A 20,206-nucleotide genomic window follows, 5' to 3' on the forward strand; every position below is an offset into this window, starting at 1 on the left:
AATCAAACCTCCGCCCCCCCGCGTACAATCGAAACTACGAAGCTATCGCTTGCAATTGCATGATCACACCAGTGAACACTTCACACGAGCCACATTTATTCAGAGAAATGGTGCAAGGGGAAGATGAAGCAATTGACCAGTTTGCAGTACGACTGCGGCAGAAGGCACAGCAGTTCGATTGTGGAGATCAAATGGAAGCTTAGATCCAGGATCAAATTATCTCAAAGTGTTGTTCCAATGAGTTAAGGCGGAATCGTCTGGAAAAAGGCCAGACACTCACACTTCAATACTCACAAGAAATTACCCGGAATTATGAGGCAGTCAAAAGGTCGACCTAGAGTGTGAGTCTACCAAGGGGATCAGTAAATCGAGTCAATGATATAATTCCCGGACGGAATGGTCGAGATAATGCGCCGCAAGGAGGGGTCGAGTTTTATCATTGTGGTAGGCGTGGTCATTTTGCCAAAGATCCCCAGTGTCCGGCCAGGGAAAAAACGTGCTCCAAATGTTTTCAGCCGGGGCAGTTTGCAAATTTAAGCAAAACCAAATTTACAAAAGTTTCGAGTAGATCCCGGGTTCGGTATACATGCAGGCTCAAGATTGTCAGGAGGAAGAAGATGAGTATGTCTTTGCAGTCACTGATGATGTTCAAGGAGGAGGGAAGATCACACTTACAGTGGGGGTATCCCAGTGAAAATGATCATTGATTCTGGAGCAGGTGCAAATGTCATTAGTACAGCATTGTGGGAGCTATTGAAGAAGCAACATATTGCATGTCACGAAAGGGTGCAAAGAAGCTGTATGTTTATGGTGCAGCTACACGTCTTGAAGTCATAGGAACGTTTATAGCAGATCTGACAGTAGGCAGCAAATGTGTTTCAGCTGAATTTACCGTTATCAAAGGGCGAAAAGAACCACTACTAGGAAGAGAATCAGCCATTGCGCTGGGAGTCCTAAAATTGCAAGGCCCGTTGAATCTTGTGGCAGATTACAGTGAGATAACCAGAAGATACAAGGATATATTTACAGGAATAGGAAAGTTCAAGGACTTTCAACTGAAACTTCATATCGATCAGCAGATCCAGTAAATCTGAAACGATTGAGTGAAAACGTGACGCATAATTAAAGGTAGATATCATTGAGAAGGTTGATGGCTTAACTCCGTGGGCTTTTGTGGTTGTACCTAAGCCAAATGGTGATGTAAGGTTATGTATGGGCCTGTAAGAAGTTTCATGTGTATCTTTATGGGTTGGATTTTGTACTGTGGACGGACCACAAACCTTTGGAGTTCATTTACTCAGCGCAGTCTAGGCCCTCGGCGAGAATTGAGCGATGGGTCCTGCAGTTATAACCATATTCATTCTCTGTAAAGTATTTGTCAGGGTCAACGAACATTGAAGATGCGTTGTCACGCCTCACGAAGACTGAACAACCACAGCCTAGGAATGTAGCAGAAGAATACATCAGATTCGTAGCCAACACAGCAGTGCAGAAGAAATAGAAGAAGAGTATGCAGTAGATAAAGAATTGAAGTATCAAGTAAAGCTATGATCCTCGCAGTTATGGACGCAAATTTAACAATGAACCTCGTCGAAGTTCTGAAACCTTCAGCCTTCTCTACGCAAATGTTAAAATTGCGTCCATAAATGCGAGCGGATCATAGCTTTACTTGATTTCATATCCGCAGTTCAGTTTATGATTCATTTCATACATCATTTCGTTCATTGAATTGAAGTATGTATGACAGATTCTTGAGACAGGAAATTTGGAGAATCCAACATGTGCAAAGTACAAACCAATCCGAAATTTGTAATTCGGAGAACAAGAATTGCTGTACCTAACAGGCGGCGTACAAAACCAATTGAATTAGCCCATGAAGGACACCAAGGGGTGGCCAGAATGTAGCAAAGCTTGCGGATAAAGGTCTGGTGGCCAGGTTATGATAAGGAAGCTAGAGCATTTTGCAGAACATGCCATGGGTGTCAAGTTGTTAGTGGACCGAGCAATCCCGAACCTCTTCACCTGACTAAATTGCCTCAAAGACCTTGGCAAGACATTTCAATTAATTTCATGGGTTCAGTGCCATCAGGAGACTATGTCTTTGCAGTGACTGACTATTACATTAAATATGAGAAAGTTAGCATCTCAAGCAAAAACACAGCAGATGTGGCCATCAGTGGTCTAGAGAGAGGAAAAATTCGAGCAATGAGCAAAATGTCCGCGAGTGTCATATGTTAAACCATCGAATAAGAGATTTATTATTCAATTTCATTGAAAAAATGTTTTCAACATAGTGCAAAGACTGAGAATTAAGAGAATTTGGTTTGTGATTGCATGTCACTTGCCATTTTGCTTATCTAGTCAAATAAGGACATTTGGCTGGCTTTTGTGCTGTTTACATCGTTCACACGCGCCCTGAAGGACAGATTATGCTTTTTTTGAAAACACTCTTACCAAATAAAATTGAAGCCAAATAACACATTTTTGTAGTGAAAAATAATAAATCTCTTATTCGATGGTTTAACATATGACACTCGAGGACATTTTGCTCATTGCTCGCATTTTTCCTCGCCCCCGCGGGGATCGGAAAAAAATACTACGCAACTCGCAAAAGATCAGCGAGTATTACATGTTAAACCATCGAATGACAGGGGCGTAGCCAGGATTTCTAGGAGGGGAGTTCCAAATTGGTTCTAACGAAAACGGTTGGTCTACAATCCTTACATTACGTACGTACAAGACTTTGTCTTTTACACTACGCAAACAGAAGACGCCTTGGTTGCCGTTGAGCGAACGTGTATATCCCTTCCTCCATGTTTATCAGGGGCACCCAACGAATCTGTTCCTCACATTATCTGTTCCCCAGAGGAATCTTGCTGGCTGGCAAAAATACAGGTGTTTCGATGAGCTGGCTGGGAAATTTTGTTATTGATAGAGGTTTTGCCTGGGAATTACTGACTTTTTCTAGCATTTCAACCCGAGCTGGCTGTAGAAACTCTGAAGACTGAGGACGACTAAAAAAAAAAAAAAAGAAAAAAGAAAAAAGGACCCCTTCCCTCTCCCATAGAATAGTCACAAACATACGACGGCTGGCCAGAGTGATTGCGCTTGCGGAAAAAAACCTGTTTTGTGCGGTTTTGTCGCTTTTGTTCGGTCGTTTTGGATCGAGGGATTTGAAAGCGCGCGGAATTCCTGGCTGGGAAATAAATTTGATCAGCTGGCTGGGAAACCAACCAATTTTATCTAGATGGCTGGGAAATTTCTTGTGTGTCTTGCTGGGAAAAAGGAACAGATAATGTTTTCCCAGCAACACTGAAAAACACCTGAAAATGCCTTAATAACATTTATTTTCATTAACTGGGGTATAATAATACATTTCACAACAAATTGGTCGTTGGATGCCCCTGGTTTATGTCTCGGTGGTAATTGATGTTCATCAACGCCAGCCCAGACTCTCGCTCGCTTGACATGGTCGACCTCAGGTATGTTTTTAACCTTTTTAGTGTACTGAATGAGCACTAACATTCAGCTGACGTTATCGGCAACGTGCACAAAATGAGGATCAAGGTGTGCATGTTAGGAAAGAACTGTCGATCGCATGTTCTGGGATTGGAATTTCATCAATATAATCGATGTTAGGGCCGAAAAAATGTCTAGATTCGAATTCCTTACGCATTATCACTAACTTTTTCGCTGTCGTACCTTTTTGGTGAAAAGAATGCATCGATCTTTTGCAATCGGGACATTGTTACGAAAACCACCAGCTCGAGCAACACCAATGGATAGTCTACTAAATTCGCGGGCATTTCTGCACACAAGTGCATCTTGTTACACAGGAATCCCAACTCTGCTCATGTCTCCGAAAATGCAAGTGAAACGCTAAGCATAGAACAAAACGAAGAATTTCGGGAATCGAGAGTCATTACACTCTTGCTGGGATAAAATCACTGTTAAAAATAGGAGAAGGGGGGGGGGGGGGGGGTGTACCGGAACCCCTGGAACCCTCCCCTTGCTACGCCCCTGAATAAGATGTATTTATTATTCCACTATTACGCCATTTTACCATATTTGGTCAAGAGAACGCGCAAAATATGAGACGGTAATACACTGTAGTGTCCCGTATTAGCTCTGTTCTAAACCGGTCAATTTCATTGAAAAACTCGCGTTCCGTCGACGTCCATATTTGCTCTGTTCTAAACCGGTCTAACTGGGACACTAAAGTGTATCACCGTCGCATATTTTGCGCGTTCTCTTCACCAAATATGGTAAAATGGCGTAATAGTGGAATAATAAATGATGATATTTGTTATTTGTTACCCGGCATCTACAAGAGGAACACGGCTATAATTCAATGATTAAGCCTAAGCGCTGATTTCAAAATGGTTAGCTTTGTTTTAAGTGTGGCCTGACCTTGTTAGTTATACAAAATATTTGTTAGCGAGTGTTAGCGCACGTTTACAGCCCGGTCTTATGACAAATAAATAAGATTATTGTGTTTAAAAAATTTGTGGAAGCAAGCGGCGACTTAATGGTTTAGTGGTTAGGAGCAGTGACACGTAAGGTAATAATCGTAGGTTCGAGTTCCGAGTCCGGATATTTGGGTTTAATTTAAAAAAGAAAAATATCCAATTCCCAGGATTCCTTTCCAACTGTCAGTGTCACAAAATAATGATAATCGTATTTTCAAACCCGGTTGATACCATCTGATGATTGTAATAGCAGTGCCGAGAATGAGTTGGCTGAGAAGTTTGTCCAGGACGGAGCAAGCAAGGAGGGAGAATGGGTTCAAAATACTTTCATCACAATTTTGCAAAGAGCTATCTCCGTGACTGAAATAAATGTATACATTTGCAGTGCTATACAGCTATAGAGCTATAGATGAAAGGAAGAAGTGATCCTCGAACTTATCAGTTTTCTCTTACAGATAGATATCGGGAAAATTCCGGTGGCTTCAATGGGATCCCGTCATTCACCGGTTTCAGCCTTCGGCGTCGGGGAATAACGTAACAAAATATTATATCCTCATTCATGGGCCTCTTCTAATGATAACTTTGTTTCAATGTACTTTTAGCGAGTGATCATACTGCGTGGATGTTTTAAGAAAGAAGCATTAAAAGCAAGTTGAACACAAGTTGAAATGGCTGTGCGCATGCGTGATGTGTTGGCCACACCGGGTTGGTTTTATGGTGCGTTTACCTTGCTTTTAATGTTTTTTTAAAGAAAGGCACTTGATTGGTAAGTTGTAATGACGCGGTGAAATAAAAGACTTGGTGGCTCTGCTGTTCTGAATGATGTAACAAAGTGACCTCTGTGTTAGGTATCACGCGCACGTTTGTTGACGAATCTGAAAACTTTGACTTTGAAAAGAGTGGGAAAAGTTCATTCTCGCCTGACTACACATTGTGAAAAAGAATGTAAAAAAACATACACAGAAAGTCAAGAGAACAATAATCATACTCGGAGAAAACTATGTTTTGTAATCCGGCTTTTTATTCAGCAGAATTTTACTCCAATCAAAAGCAGCCCCAATATACGAAGGTGGCCGTTATCCACGATGATATTAATGTCTACTTAACTCTACATTTAAATGATTTATGTCCCTTTAAAGAGCTTTTGCCTGACTGAAGCTTTTATGTCGTTATCTAAGCTTGAGGTTTAGGAACTTCCTCAACAAAGATTCGGGACACTGCATTCCAACCTGTGTGGGCATCAGCATTTCCATATCCATTACAATTGCCGACCCAGAATCCCACGCGCACCCTTCCCTTGTGAATGTTGTTGCAGTGCCCTTCAATATGGCGGACGCGGAGAGGAATTTGACCTGCCAAGCGTAAGAACACAACACCATCAATAGGAAGGGGAGCCGAGCATTCAGCATCATTGAAAGTGAAGTACCAGCGTTTACAGCAACTCGTGCAGCCGTAAACTCGCAAAGTACCAGTCCAGGCCACATGAAGAGCTGTATCAGAGAAGTTCTTGGTGAACACGCAATCCTGTGTAATAAAAATCGTCTTATATTAAATGTATGAGCGGCCATAAAAGTAGAGATAATTTCAGCTCCCTGAAGTCGGTAATAAATCTCTATACTATTTTGCGCTAATATAGTCATGCAAAGCATTAAGAAAAAATGAAATTCCAGAAAAGATAAACATAAAGGATCACTAAATAAATCCTGAAGTGTAAGTTTTAGCAACAACATGTCCCTCTAAATTTCAAGGAAGGTCGGAATCAAAGATTTTACCTTGAATAGTTTCACTTTTCTTTCTGTGGCAAATACTCAATTGTTTGATCTATCGAACATTATATATCTATTCAAATTAACAATTTAATTTCTCCTAAGCAGATCAACACATCTGTTTACTTCACGAGAAATGTCCTCTTCCAGGAAATGACGAGCACATTTGTTTTCCAGATTGAAACTGAACTTTCTTGAACGACTGTTTACCAACGATATAGACTTGTCTTTCCTGCTATCAAAAAAAACAATCTGATTCTAATCACAATCAGGACATTATCTTTTCCATCGTTCACGTTCCATGCGCATTCCATCCAGTTTTTAATGACGTTAGCATGGCGTCAATACTTTTAAGGCCTAATGTCACTCTTAAGAGTTTATTACCTTTGGGGAAAAATGTTATTAGATTTAGAACTTCATTACAAAGAAAGAGAGTAGTGCTTGAATGCGATAGCCAAACACTAGAAGCTAAATATTTTGAGCAAGAGCCGATACAACGTAGATTTGATTTTAGTGGTGTACTATATTTCGGCTGGCCAAACCAGCCTTCTTCAGGTACAATGAGATTTTACATTGGATTGCTTCCATGTACATATAATTATATAGTAAATGGATGTTGAAGTAATACTGGAAGAAAGTGATAAAGCTAAGTATGGTAGTTACAGCAAATTGGAATTCAAATACTAAGAGTAACGGAAAAATAACGGAAGTGACTGTAAATAATAAACTGAAATCTGATACATTTCTTCGTGGATATTAAGACCGTGGGGATCAATTAAACGTCGTTAAGTTTTTCCTATGTACTGTAAATGGCATCTGTTACATTGAATCATATACATAAACAGAATGTACACTGACGACCTCATTGAAGAGAAGACAAAACAATACCTCATACAACCTAACGTAAAACCAGGACGTTTTTATATCCTTCCCAAAGTACACAAGCTCGGCAACCCAGGACGCCCCATTGTTTCATCCAATTGTCATCCCACTGAACGCATATCCCATTTTGTTGACCACCATTTTCAACCTCTTGTCCACAAACTACCATCTTATGTTAAAGACACTTATGATTTTCTCAATAAACTCCTTACCATTGGCAAATTACCCTCTAATTCATTGTGAGTAACACTTGACGTCTCATCTTTATACACCAATATTCCACATAATGAAGGTATTAATCCTTGTGATCATTTTTTACGCACTTATCCTCACAACACCATCATCCCTACTGGCACTATTTGCGACCTCATCCGCGTGATTCTCACCATGAATAACTTCACTTTTAATGATAGCCAATACCTTCAAATAGACCTCACAGCTATGAGCACTAAAATAGCCCACTCTTTTGCTAACCTTTTCCTTGGGTATTTCGAAAAAAATGCTTTAAGGACGCCTCATTTCAACCGCAGATACATCGATGACATTTTTATGATCAGGACTGAAAGTCCCGAAAACCTAAAAATTTTCATCGACTATATCTCATTAGCATTAACCCTACCATAAAATTTACCAGCTCACACTCTCCGAACAATGTTCCTTTCCTTAACGTTAACGTCTCACTTACTAGGGACGGAAGCATAAATACAGACCTATACACGAAACCTACGGACAATCACCAACATTTACTTTATTCTTTTCGTCATCCTCTACACACAAAAAAGCCACCCCTTTTAGCCTAGCACTCCGCCTACGACGAATTTGTTCTACCGACGAAACGTTCAAGTTTAGCACAACTGAACTAACGACATACGTATACCTTATGAAACGAGGTTACAAACGCGACTTTGTTACTAAACAAATACAACGCTCCGCTGATATTCCCCGCATACACACCCTACAACTTAAACAGATAAACAAACCTGAACGCATACCAATTTCATAACGACCCATAATCCATCACTTCCTTCCATCTTCAACGTAATAAAAAAAACTACAATCTACTTCTTTCCTCTGACCGCTGAAAAACTGCTTTCCTACATCTACCTGTTGTGGCTTTCAGACGCTCCCCTAACCTTCGAGACGTCCTAGTAACAGCTAAACTGTCCCCTAATGTAACTCGTTCTAATTCCGCACTTCCTCCCGGTTCTTTTCGCTGTGGCAAAAACTGCGCTACCTGTCCTCACATTTTCCATGGACTAACCAACTACACATTCTCTACTGGCGAAACACGCTCTATTAATTCCCACATAACTTGCGAAACTAAAAACCTTATCTACAGGATTCAATTTAACATATGACATCTACAGTACATAGGAGAAACTAAACGAAGTTTAAAAGACCGTTTTAATGAACACCGCCGCACTTTAGATAACGCTAACACCAAATCCAAACCTACTACAGTCGCAGAACATTTCCTCAATATCCTCTCCCTACAACATTTCTAAGGACATGCATTTAATTCCTGTGGAAAAAAATATTTTCCAACTCGATCCGTAAGGCCAGGCAAGCTTTTTTAATTTCAAAAGGCAAGGCAATTGATCCCAACGGACGGGTCTTAATATCCACGAAGAAACGTATTAGATTCAGTTTATTATTTACAGTCACTTCCGTTATTTTTCCGTTACTCTTAGTATTTGAATTCAACTTTGTTGTAACTACCATATTTTATCACATTCTTCCAGTATTACGTCAACATCCATTTACCATATATATGTACATAGAAGCAATCCAATGTAAAATCTCGTTGGACCTGAAGAAGGCTGGTTTGGCCAGCCGAAATACAGTACACCACGTATATCAAATCTACGTTGTATCGGCTGTTCCTCAAAATATTTAGCTTCTCAACTTGCAATTACGCCGATCAGCTTAAGCCACTGATCCAATGCACACCGACAGGAAGATTGTCCACGGTTGCTTGCCTCAAAACTCTCAGACACTAAAGCCTGCTTACAGACTAATGGTTTGTGTATTCCGTTGCTCAGCTCACCTTAATCAGGCCATTATCTCTGTCATCGCTCTTTTTCCAGGCGCACTCCTTCCAGTTCTTGAAGGGCATCACACCTGAAGCTCCACTTGCCTCAGTCTCTCCTCGCTCTCCTTTTTGACCGGGAGGACCTTGGACACCAGCCGCTCCACTTTGTCCCTGATCCCCTTTTAACCCGTCACGGCCGTCCCGTCCATCGCGGCCTGGGAATCCTGGGGATCCAGGCTTGCCATGCATGCCGGGAATGCCACAACGGCAAATTGACGAGACTTGCTGGATCGGAAAGCAAACAAAATTTACTGATATCTTTATCTATCTGTTGATTGATTACTCTTAAAATTGTAAGCACATTAGCTTGCTGTTACAGCTGAAGCAACCTTTCCATTTAAGAATAAAATACAAACAGCGGTGATAAACATTTGTAAAAAAAATGCAGTTTATATTAACTCGATGTGTGTGTACTGAATAAAAGAAACATTGTATATCCAAGAGCTAAAGCCCACCATAAATTCAAACATTAGCAGTTAGGAGTGTTTTTTTCTGTTAGCTTTATTGCATGCCGGGAATACCACAACGGCAAATTGACGAGACTTGCTGGATCGGAAAGCAAACAAAACTTACTGATATCTTTATCTATCTGTTGATTGATTACTCTTAAAATTGTAAGCACATTAGCTTGATGTTACAGCTGCAGCTGAAGAAATCTTTCCATTAAGAATAAAATACAAACAGCGGTGATAAGCATTAAAAAAAAAATGCAGTTATTAACTTGATGTGTGTGTACTGAATAAAAGAAACATTGTATATCCAAGAGCTAAAGCCAACCATAAATTCAAACGGTAGCAGTTAGGAGTGTTTTTTTTTTTTTTTTTTTTTTTTTTCCTGTTAGCTTTATTGGGTATTTCTGTTATAATATATAATATACACACGAAACGACGAAAAGCAAATAAATAAGAAAGAAAAAAAGAAAGAAAGAAAGAAAGAAGCAAAAGCCAAAAGGGAGAGGTGCAACGGAACTAACGTCCCATGCGAGGCACCACCCCTAGAATAAGACCTAAATTAAAATAAAATAAATACCCAAACATTCGTTTGAAAAAAATCAAGAGTGGCATGGGAACGTAGGGACTCGTGTGCACGTGATTTCATTGAATTTGTGGACAAAACGTTAAACGGTAACTGGTTGGCGCTGCTAGCTTACCAACATAGTTTAAAGGAAACCTCCACTAAAACAGTAAAATAGCTTTATACCACAGAACATAATGTTTACATTAAAAAAATTTTAAACTTTTTCCAATGAAAGCGTTTGTATCTGAATGAAATGAATTTCAAAAACGCTTGCTTTGGCTTTCAATTTTCCCAGGCCGCGCCATCTTGAGTAATTGTGACATGCGTGGTTGCCCTCTCGTTCTGACACAACGAGCGTTTGTTCTGAAACAATAGGGCAACCACGACACGTCACAATTATTCGAGATGACCGCACCCGGGAAATTTGAAAGCCAAAGCAAGCGTTTTTGAAATTAATTTTTTTCGTGTACAAAAGCCTTCGTTGGAAAAAGTTTGAACAATTTGGATTGTAAACATTATGTTCTGTGGTTTAAAGTTGTCTTCTTGTTTTAGTGGAGGTTCCCTTTTAATTAACTATTCTTTTAAAGTACGGCCCGTGAAGTAGATGTTTTGCAAAGAGGAGTGCGTAGATTAAAGGACTTTTAGTACTTTGTCTTGTACGACCGTAAGAAACAAAAGATACGTAGTTCAGGACATCTAAATAAGTACTACAGTAAAGGCATTTATAAAAAAAAGACCAAGTCTTTGAGTTCATGATCTAGAGAAAGTGGAAGTAAGTCTAGCATGGCTGCGTGATGTCGCCAAAAAATGTCTTGTAGTGCACTGGGAAAGCTTCAGGATTTTAACACGATGAGAACGAAGGCGAGAAGGATCGCACGATATACTCAACTTGCTGTTATCCGAACTATTCCTTTTTTATTCGCTAGTTGTGAGAGAATGTCCGCGCCCCATACTCCAGCTGAGAAACTTAAAATGGCATTTAATTCAGCTATGACAAGCCTTGAGATAAAATGACATTATGATCATGTTATAATGTTTGTTTTTATTTCATTCAAAATGGAGTTAGTTGGTATAATTATTCGCTTACGTTGTCATTGCAAGACGGGCCACCAGTATTGTTATCCCCCGCTGCAAAACTCTTATACGAAAGTGACATGAAAAGTAGCGTCAGCAAGATCCAAGACATTTTGATGAGGATAGAAGTTATTTCTTCTCTCTGATATTCTGTGGGAAAAGAGAAAATTGAAGTAAGATACAAATAGATTTTTTGCATTACCTGCATCTGCAATGGTTGCAATAATTTCAATTTTCCCATTGCTTGATTTTTCCCTTTGAGAGTATAGCGATATACGCTAGATGTTACGGTAAAAAAAAAAAAGTAAATGCTTTGTTTATTGTGGAAGTGCGCTTGGCCATCAAGCTGCTCACGGGCCTGTAGTATGATGGTAATTTGTTCTGGAGCTTAAGTTGTTCTTCAAGACTACACATGAAGGTGTTAGCCATGAGAGGACCGAGAGGAGAACCCATAGCCACACCCTCCGACTGCTCGTAAAGTCATACTACAGGCGCTACGTTGATGATACTTTAACTACCATGAAGGATGAAGTTTCTGCCTATTCTTTTCTGCATGCTTTGAATGATCTCCACCCATCGATTAGCTTTACTATGGAACTATCAACTGAGAACACTCTCCCTTTCTTAGGCATGGTCCTAAGAAAAGACGGTCAGAATATTACGACTAGTGTATACGTGAAACCGACCAATAGGGGTCTATTGTTACATTATAATAGTCACGTTGATAATCGTTATAAGAAATCCTTAATTATTACCATGCTAGACCGAGCTTTCAAGCTATCATCTAACTGGTCATTATTTCATGAAGAGTGTAGCCGCCTCAAGACCTTATTCCTACAGTTGGCATATCCTGAACTTCTTGTTCACTCTATGATCTCCAATTTTATCACATCCAAACAAACACCAGCACCTCCACGCAAATCTACACCTGACCTGCAATCAGTACGAATTGTTCTACCGTTCAAGGAACAAAAATCAGCTGACTCTGTGCGCAAGCAGTTGAAAGATCTTGGTAAGCTGTTAAACATCGACTTATGCCCAGTCTTTATTTCTCGAAAAGTTGGAGAAGATCTCAAACATAAAGAAATCAAGCCCGCGTTGATCAACGAACAATCAGTAGTTTACAAATTTGAATGTGGCTGGTGTGATGCCAGCTATGTTGGTTACACGCGTCGACATCTCTACCAGCGGATCGATGAGCATAAAAGATCTGGTTCAATATTCAATCACAGCCAAAGTCAACATCAATCAAGAACAATAACATCTGACATGTTTCGCATTTTTAAGAAATGCTCATGCAAATTTGATTGTCTTGTGTATGAAATGTTCCTTATTCGCGAGCACAAACCGTGTCTGAATATCCAAAGTGACTCGATAAAGGCAAAACTTTTCACCTAGCCTCTAGGGACTTTGAACTTAATCTTGAACATTAATATTCGAGTTATCTGTAAAATATTATATTTGACATGATGATGGTGTCATGAGGACACCGAAACGTTGTCTTTAATAAGTATGTTTCTGCCCGTAATTTTTATCATCATTTCAGCATTCACCTGCTATGTAACTTGAACTTGTAATTGACCTACATCCCAGCTGGTTGAGGATATTTCAGTTGACAGAGAAAGTCTAGCACAAAATTACGGTAAAGGGATCGAATCCGCATTCAAGGCCTGGATGCATTTTTTCAAGCTTGCTTGCAACTGCTTCTGGTTCTGATCTAACATTAACAAGACGCCTATAAGGACGTATCCGTGGGATGCGCAAAAACAGTTAACACAAATTGTCCAGTTACAGTGAACTTCAGCTAAGGGTAAGCTTCGGAAAATGGCGAGAGATTACCAGAAAGATAAATCTGTAATTCAATTTGAAGTTGTTTGTTGTAAAAACTCTTATTATTAATGTTACGAAATTTATGAATGCAAACAACGAAGCCCTTTTGGGGGTTATCAGGATACGGGATATTTAGATAACAAATTATAGGGGTACGGGATATTTGGGAGGGGGGGAGAATTGACAAGATACGGGATATTTTAACAAAAAGGCACGCAGGCACGCATTGCGTACGTGTCGTAGTCCAACAACTTGACAGTGTTTTTTTCTATAACTGTGAACTGAGCTGAGTTTTGTTTTCCAGGAGAATCAAGTTGTCTTTGCGTAATATGTAGCTCTAATAAAGGGTTTATAGTCTTTTCGAAAGTGCAATTTATTTATCCAAGGGCACGCTGCAATGTGCATTTTACACTTAAGAAGTCATGACCTTCAGTTGGGAGTTCAAGTTGTATCCCGAAAGAGATCGATGAAATGATGTTGAGAATATGTGAAATGTTATATATTTGAACTGCGGAAGGAACAACAAATGAAGGAAGATCATCACAGTTAACTAGTGAAAACCTTAAACAGTTGCAAGTAAGCTTGAAAAATCCCTTGAACGGGATTCGATCCCATGACCGAGCTAATGCGCTGCACTTGCTCTTTTAACTGAAATATGCTGCGAGCTGGCCAATTGCATCATCACAGGGTTTGGGTTGCTTCTGCATGCATAGGCTGCATTTTCATCTGAGCGTCTGACCAGCTTTAAAGATTTCTAGTGAAATATTGATCATCGCAGCGAAAGAAGTTAAAGCCTGAAAAGTTCACGCTTGAATGGGATTCGAACCCGACCTGTGCGATACTAGAGCAGTACTCTACCAGTTGAGCTATCAAGCCATCTGGGAGGTGGTCATTATCTGAGTTCATATTGAGCCTGTAGATGATACAGCTATGAAGAAAGCTTTAAGTTAATATACCAAAAAAACAAAACATTTCTTCTGACATATACTGTTAAGGACGGTGCCTACCACTGTTATTGCGCATACGTTCTGCGCATCTCGAGATACTCGGGTTTCCTATGGGTGATGCTCACTAATACAGGGATATGTTTGCGCGGTTTAAAACTATGCGGCGGAGAAAGTAGATCTTAGTAAGTAGTCTTGTTATCCAAATAGAAAATTGGGGGTAACCATGCATTTTTGAGAGATAATTAAGCTCAATTTGAGAAAAAACGCCATACATTGCTTTGTATTTGAAACCTTTTTACAAATATTATTCATGAATTATCTTGGAAAAATACGTGGTTACCCCCCAATTTTCCTTTTGGATTTCCATGGCACTTGTTAAGATCTTCATTTCCTGCATAATCATAAATCGGGGCAAAAATACCTTTGAATTAATAGGCGCCGTCCTTAATTAGCCTATCAAAGGCTTTCAAATGTTTGTTTGTCTTTTAATCTGACATGTAAGCTATATATATTGAAAGACGTATGGAAGAAGAAACTGCGCAATCTCTCGCCAACAATAAAATAATACGATGTTTTTCGACAGGAAGTCAGCTGACTTCAGGAATAATCATTGATCGAGGAGTAAAAGCTCCTAAAGCACAACTTGCCGGGAAAATGAATGTGAACAAGAGTAAATTTGCTGTCTGAACATCAAAGCACGCGCGGTGCTTGTGTTTGATCAGGTGTTACACGCTAGCAGCGGGACACAGACACCACTTCTGTCTGACGTAATCGAAAACCTTTGCAGAGTTCTTAATCTTGCAGCAACGCGCATGCACCGTTTATTTTTAAGTTAATTTTCTCAAGTGTCTGACTCTCACAAGAGCCTTGTCGGTTAGTCATAAGTCTTACATGTTAAATCATGATCCTTCGCATTAGGAAAACGATAAATTGCAGTTTCGGTAGCCCACGAGAATTATCCACGTGATACTTCCCTTACGTTATGCAAACACTATCGATTCCTTGCTTCTGAAGCAAACGACAAGCAAGGCTGTTTCGAGAAAAAGACGATGTTATAACTGAGGTGAGTTAGAGTTCCTTAGAAACACTCAAAAACAAGAGATACAAAACGTCATACCTGAGACTACCTGTGAGTGCACGTTTCCTTAATTTTCGTACCTTCTCAATCAAACAAATAACTGTAGAAGATCCGACGCTCACGAACAACTCAAAAGAGTGACTTGGGTTCAGCCTTTGCTAGCATCAAAATAGATCAGTATGACTGAGTCCAATGGACTTTGGACAAGAAACATTCTTTGAGTATTTAACGAGTTCACGCCCCCTGAGATCAAAGTGCCAGCGCCTACAAACAACAATTCATAAAAGTCAGTTGAGTTCAGTGAGTCTCATAGCATAAAAATAGATCAGTATGAAGAAACAAGGATGGACTTCGGACGAGAAACATTCATAACAAGTCAACACTCTTGACACGGAAGTAAATGTACTCCGAAAAACAAAGGGAAATACCAAATTTCACGTCTACTGTGCTCTGTAGGCACATATGTTTGACAACCATATACCAGAGGTGGTGCAAAATGAACTATTGTGTTTCCCGTTGGAATGGATTTACAAAAAAACAAACTTCTTTTTGGCAAATTAAAAGTAGTTAGTGGGCGATATGTTGCATTGTAAAGTCCAAGCTCCATGGAAAAATAGACGCTTTAAATCCCGGAAAAGCTGTAAGAAGATGAAACAAAAGTTCGCGGCAATGGATGATTTTCATTTTAAATTTTCTTTGAGAATGAGAAATGACGAAAGTTGATCGTATTTCAAAAACCAGAATACGAGACCGAGGTCACTTTCGAGATACTTGTCCACCTAGTGGAACAAGTTCGCGATTCTCAGCTCACATATTTTCCATTCTTTTTCCCAGATGCTATCGTTTCTCTTTGGCGGCGGGGCCTTCACACGAGAAAGAAAACGATGGGATCTGGGAACGAGAATGATCCATTCTATACCTGTGAATAAACGGTTATCGTTAGTTCCTTGTTTGCTCAGAATTTACTATAAGCTACTGTCCTATTCCCATAATGCAATATGTTTTTTTTTGGAGGGGAGGGGAGGGGGGGTTACATAAAAGCAATACAAGTTAATTACTCTTGGGAACTGGCTATCCATTGAACTGGATATCCATCGTTTTAATTCAAATAACCCATATAGAAAGGAACTGTATTATGGGATTTTCGAAAATAGCGAATTATCGTTAATTAAGAAGATTGAAAGCTGATCAGAATGTGGATTATGGGAAATGATTATTTTATTTTTAAAAGACAACCCGAGTGTATGGATATAGGACTCGAACCTGGAATATTTGAATGACATGCCACCTTACCACTTGACCACCAAGTGCACACCACCAGCCGCTCAGGGACAATATTTTAAACACTATTTGATAATGCTGTATTATCACTCAACAACAAACAATATTAAACAGTGCAAAAGGTCTGTTACCAAATTTCACGACAAAGCTAAACATTTTAAAATCAAAACTTACGCCTAACGTCTAATTAATCTAGCTTAGGCCTAATTACTCCTCAGCAATGATATTCTATGGGAGACTTAAATAAATAGTTTTTTTTTAAAGCGCTGTGTCTTGATCTTCAATGTTGAACGGGAAGAAAGCAGTTCTCATTGAGATGAAACGCCGGGTTCAGATCCAATCTACGGATATGATTTTGTTTTCCTTATTTTCTCTTCTACGAAAGGTCCTGAGACACAGTGTCCTAAATGGACTATAATAGTAAATTCAAAGCAAATTAGGAATTAAAGATAATCGTTAATTTGGGGAAGAGATCATCAATAAGATGGGAAGCCGAACAATGATTCAGCCGAGTATTCAGCACCGTTAAAAGTGAAGTACCAGCGTTTACAGCATCTCGTGCAGCCGTAAACTCAGAAAGTATATACCAGCCCAGGCCCTACGAAAAGCTGTTTCAAAGACTTTCTTGGTGAACACGCAATCCTGTGGAATAAAATCAATTGTATTATAAATGTATGAGCCGCCATAAAAGTAACGACAATTAAACGTTTCGAAAAAGAGAATTTCAACATCCCAGAAGTCGAGACTGGATCATCATCATCGTTGTCGTCAGTATCATTAGAGACCTTTAAATTGGAGGACGAGGACGACTAGGCCTAGGAGTACGAGTTTTCCCTATTGAGCATGCGCATAAATATTAGAAATATTAGAACTTTGGCAGCTTTTAGAACAATGATACGTAAAAGGGATATAAGATCAATTCCTGAAGGTTGTGGGAGGGAATGCCGCTTATGCTCCTGTTAACTGGGGGTACGCATATTTACTTATTTATCTTAGCGCCCGAGAATGAAGAGAATGAGGCTAGCTGGTCAAGCTCAACGTTATCCTTAACACCCTTGTACTTTCTAAGCCCACACATGGACACAAGAGCAGAGGGAGACCGAGATTAACCTTTGTTGACAGCCTTAGATTAGACACATTGTTGAAGGAGACGAAGGAGGTAGCAGTGACCATGGCTGACAGAGACCACTGGAGAGCACTTATCCATGATTCCCGGGAATACTACCCACGGGTAATAGCATTCAATAGGTGGTTTCCACGTTACGTCATTGCCACCATGTTGGAGGACGAAAACAAAAGATTTCTCATTATTAGCTCCTTTTGTTCGTCCACTAGCATTTGTTCTTTGCTGCATTCAGTGTTATCTAGAGATTGGTTGCAAACCATTTTAAGAATTACTCTCCCCCAAAAAAAATCCCCAAAAATTATGGAAGGGCTGCATTTCTCCAGTTGATCCATCACTGAGCATTTTGCATGCAACTCGTCTCTCTTTGACAACTCGTGAATGCCTCATGATGTTCAATAACAGAAAAATCAATACCATGGAAGCAACGCTTGCTGGTATATATTTTTCCGGATTAACGACCGCTATACCCCTCTTTTTTGAGTTGCTGTTTTTCTTGCTGGTCCATAAAATCTCCCGCTGTTCTCAAATGAGCTCTCTTAATGTTTTCAAACCATCAAAGATCATTTGGTGTCCCAAGATGTCAGAAGTGAGATAATACTGACAAATTAATCAAAGAAAACGTTTTGGACCTTTTGGGCAAACGTAGGTGGTGGCGATATGTAGCATTTTAAAGGTAACTTCAGCAAGTTCGTGGAGTAGTAGACGCTGTAAATCCCGATGATCGATAGCCTCCGATAAAATTAAATTTAATCAATATATACGTTGCATGCCTTCCTATCAGTTCAACTCTGTCTCTGTCATTTTGAAGTCCGGGTAGAAACGGCTTCTGCAATTAGCAGTTGGCAGTGGGGTGTAAGAAGATGAAATAAGGGTTCCAATGAATATTTTTCGTTCAAATTTTGTTTGAAAATGCGAAATGGCGAATCTTGATCGTAACCCAAAAATCAGGGAACGTCACCTATTTAAATTTCGAGATACTTACTTGCTCACCAAACGGAGAGAGTGTTATGTGCATATATGATGAGGTGTGGACGTGCGTTTGATCTCTCCGTCTTATTCTCTGTTATTATCCTTACTGCTCGGTCACTCTACAGTGTCCCCCCCCCCCCCTCCTCCCCCCAACTAGTGCTCCAGCGCTAAATCAACTAGACACTTGAATAAAGTTCCCTTCCTTGACAACCAAAACTACGGCAATCGGTTTACTATTTCCTGCCGCGTCATCCTACTTTCCGCAGATGCTTGAGTATCAGGAGACACAAAAGACACAAATGCCCGTGCATTTATTATTCTGGATGAAGTGCGACATTTCATCCTCTACTGATCGGTGATTTAGTATTTAACCCCGGGTCCCACAGGGATCATGAGAATACCGGCAATAGTTTCCTCGCGAGACGTCAATGTAAACAATCACACAGCGGCTTCGACTGGTGTTCGTCGGAACATTAAAAATCTTATCAGGATTTCTTGTTGTCACAACAACCCTTCTCCACCACGACCGCTGAATTTCTGAATATTCATATGGAGGTCCCAACTCTTTTAAGTTCTTAGATCACAGGGAATCGAAGCTATACCCGGATCCACCCCATGCACTTGCTGACCTTGTTTCCTGTTACGTTTCTACCATGACTAGCCTTTTAAATAAACATGCTCCACTTCAAAAGAAGACTATCACGGTTGGTCCGCGGGTTCCTTGGTTCAATAACCAAATCAAAGAAGCCAAGCGTTTACGAAGACGGTGTGAAAGATTATGGCGAAAGACGAGGCTCGAGTTCAGACAGGGTTAATTTCATTAAGGCAGTCACGCAATCATACAAATCACGTGATGGAGCAAACAAGGCGTGACTGTTATTTCAACCTTATTATTAGTGATCAAAGAAAGCTTTTCAAGACGGCCAGTGCACTGCTAGGGGGGTCGTCACAAGAACAATACCCCAAGCACTCTGACCCTACTTTGCTTGCTAATGATTTTGGGAGATTCTTTATACAAAAGATCGATGTCATTCGCTCAAGGCTGGAAAGAATGCACTACTCATTGAATCAGTCTGACCATCCGATCAGGAGTAGCACCCAAGAGCATTCGTATGCTGACACATCCTTCACTAACTTCCAGCCTGTATCGTCTAAAGGTATCAAAAAGTTGGTGCTGAATGCCCCAAACAAGACCTGCGACAATGACCCCATACCTACCAAGATTGTTAAAGACTGCATTAACGAACTTTTACCGACCATTTCCAACATGGTTAATCTTTCGCTCAGTAGTGGTCACTTTCCGGACATTTGGAAAGAGGGTTTAGTGAGACCAAAGTTAAAAAAAGTCAACATGGATCTGATAAAGAAGAATTACCGGCCAGTCAGCAATCTCGCATTCCTTTCATAGATCACTGAAAAGGCAGCTGCACTACAAATCTTTGATCACGTGTCGTCCAATCAGATGCTTCCAGAATTTCAATCAGCCTACCGCAAAAATCAAACACGGAAACTGCCTTACTGCGCATGCGCAACGACATACTCGTCAACATAAACAAACAACAATTCACATTAATAGTGTTCCTAGATTTAAGCGCTGCTTTCGATACAGTATACCATGACATATTACTGCGACGCCTGGAATACAAATTTGGAATTAAAGATCAAGCAGTAACGT

The 20,206-nt window shown here is 40.0% G+C and overlaps 2 protein-coding genes across 2 annotated transcripts; one reads left to right on the forward strand and one right to left on the reverse strand.

The window, feature by feature from the left end:
* Nucleotides 1-586: 586 nt before the first annotated feature.
* On the forward strand, nucleotides 587-1,088 carry LOC137971873 (uncharacterized). Its single transcript, XM_068818620.1, has 2 exons — nucleotides 587-682; nucleotides 735-1,088. Exons 1-2 carry the CDS (start codon nucleotides 587-589, stop codon nucleotides 1,086-1,088), a joined length of 450 nt encoding a protein of 149 aa, XP_068674721.1.
* Nucleotides 1,089-5,529: 4,441 nt separating this feature from the next.
* On the reverse strand, nucleotides 5,530-11,412 carry LOC137971874 (collagen triple helix repeat-containing protein 1-like). Its single transcript, XM_068818621.1, has 3 exons — nucleotides 11,314-11,412; nucleotides 9,165-9,434; nucleotides 5,530-5,993 (listed from the first exon to the last, which is right to left on the reverse strand). The coding sequence occupies exons 1-3, from the start codon at nucleotides 11,410-11,412 to the stop codon at nucleotides 5,643-5,645; spliced, it is 720 nt and encodes a 239-aa protein (XP_068674722.1). The 3' UTR covers nucleotides 5,530-5,642.
* Nucleotides 11,413-20,206: the final 8,794 nt, after the last annotated feature.

Source organism: Montipora foliosa, chromosome 9 (genome assembly GCF_036669935.1).
Source record: "Montipora foliosa isolate CH-2021 chromosome 9, ASM3666993v2, whole genome shotgun sequence".
Classification (NCBI taxonomy): Eukaryota; Metazoa; Cnidaria; class Anthozoa; order Scleractinia; family Acroporidae; genus Montipora; species Montipora foliosa.

Bases quoted from the DNA above. Each gene is read 5' to 3' on its own strand.
- LOC137971873 (XM_068818620.1), top strand. From the start codon at position 587: ATGCAGGCTCAAGATTGTCAGGAGGAAGAAGATGAGTATGTCTTTGCA. The intron at 683-734 runs GTATCCCAGTGA...AAATGTCATTAG, and splicing joins AGATCACACTTACAGTGGGG to TACAGCATTGTGGGAGCTAT.
- LOC137971874 (XM_068818621.1), bottom strand. From the start codon at position 11,412: ATGTCTTGGATCTTGCTGACGCTACTTTTCATGTCACTTTCGTATAAG. The intron at 9,435-11,313 runs GTAAGCGAATAA...TTTCCGATCCAG, and splicing joins GCCCGTCTTGCAATGACAAC to CAAGTCTCGTCAATTTGCCG. The intron at 5,994-9,164 runs GTGAGCTGAGCA...TTTATTACACAG, and splicing joins GAGATAATGGCCTGATTAAG to GATTGCGTGTTCACCAAGAA.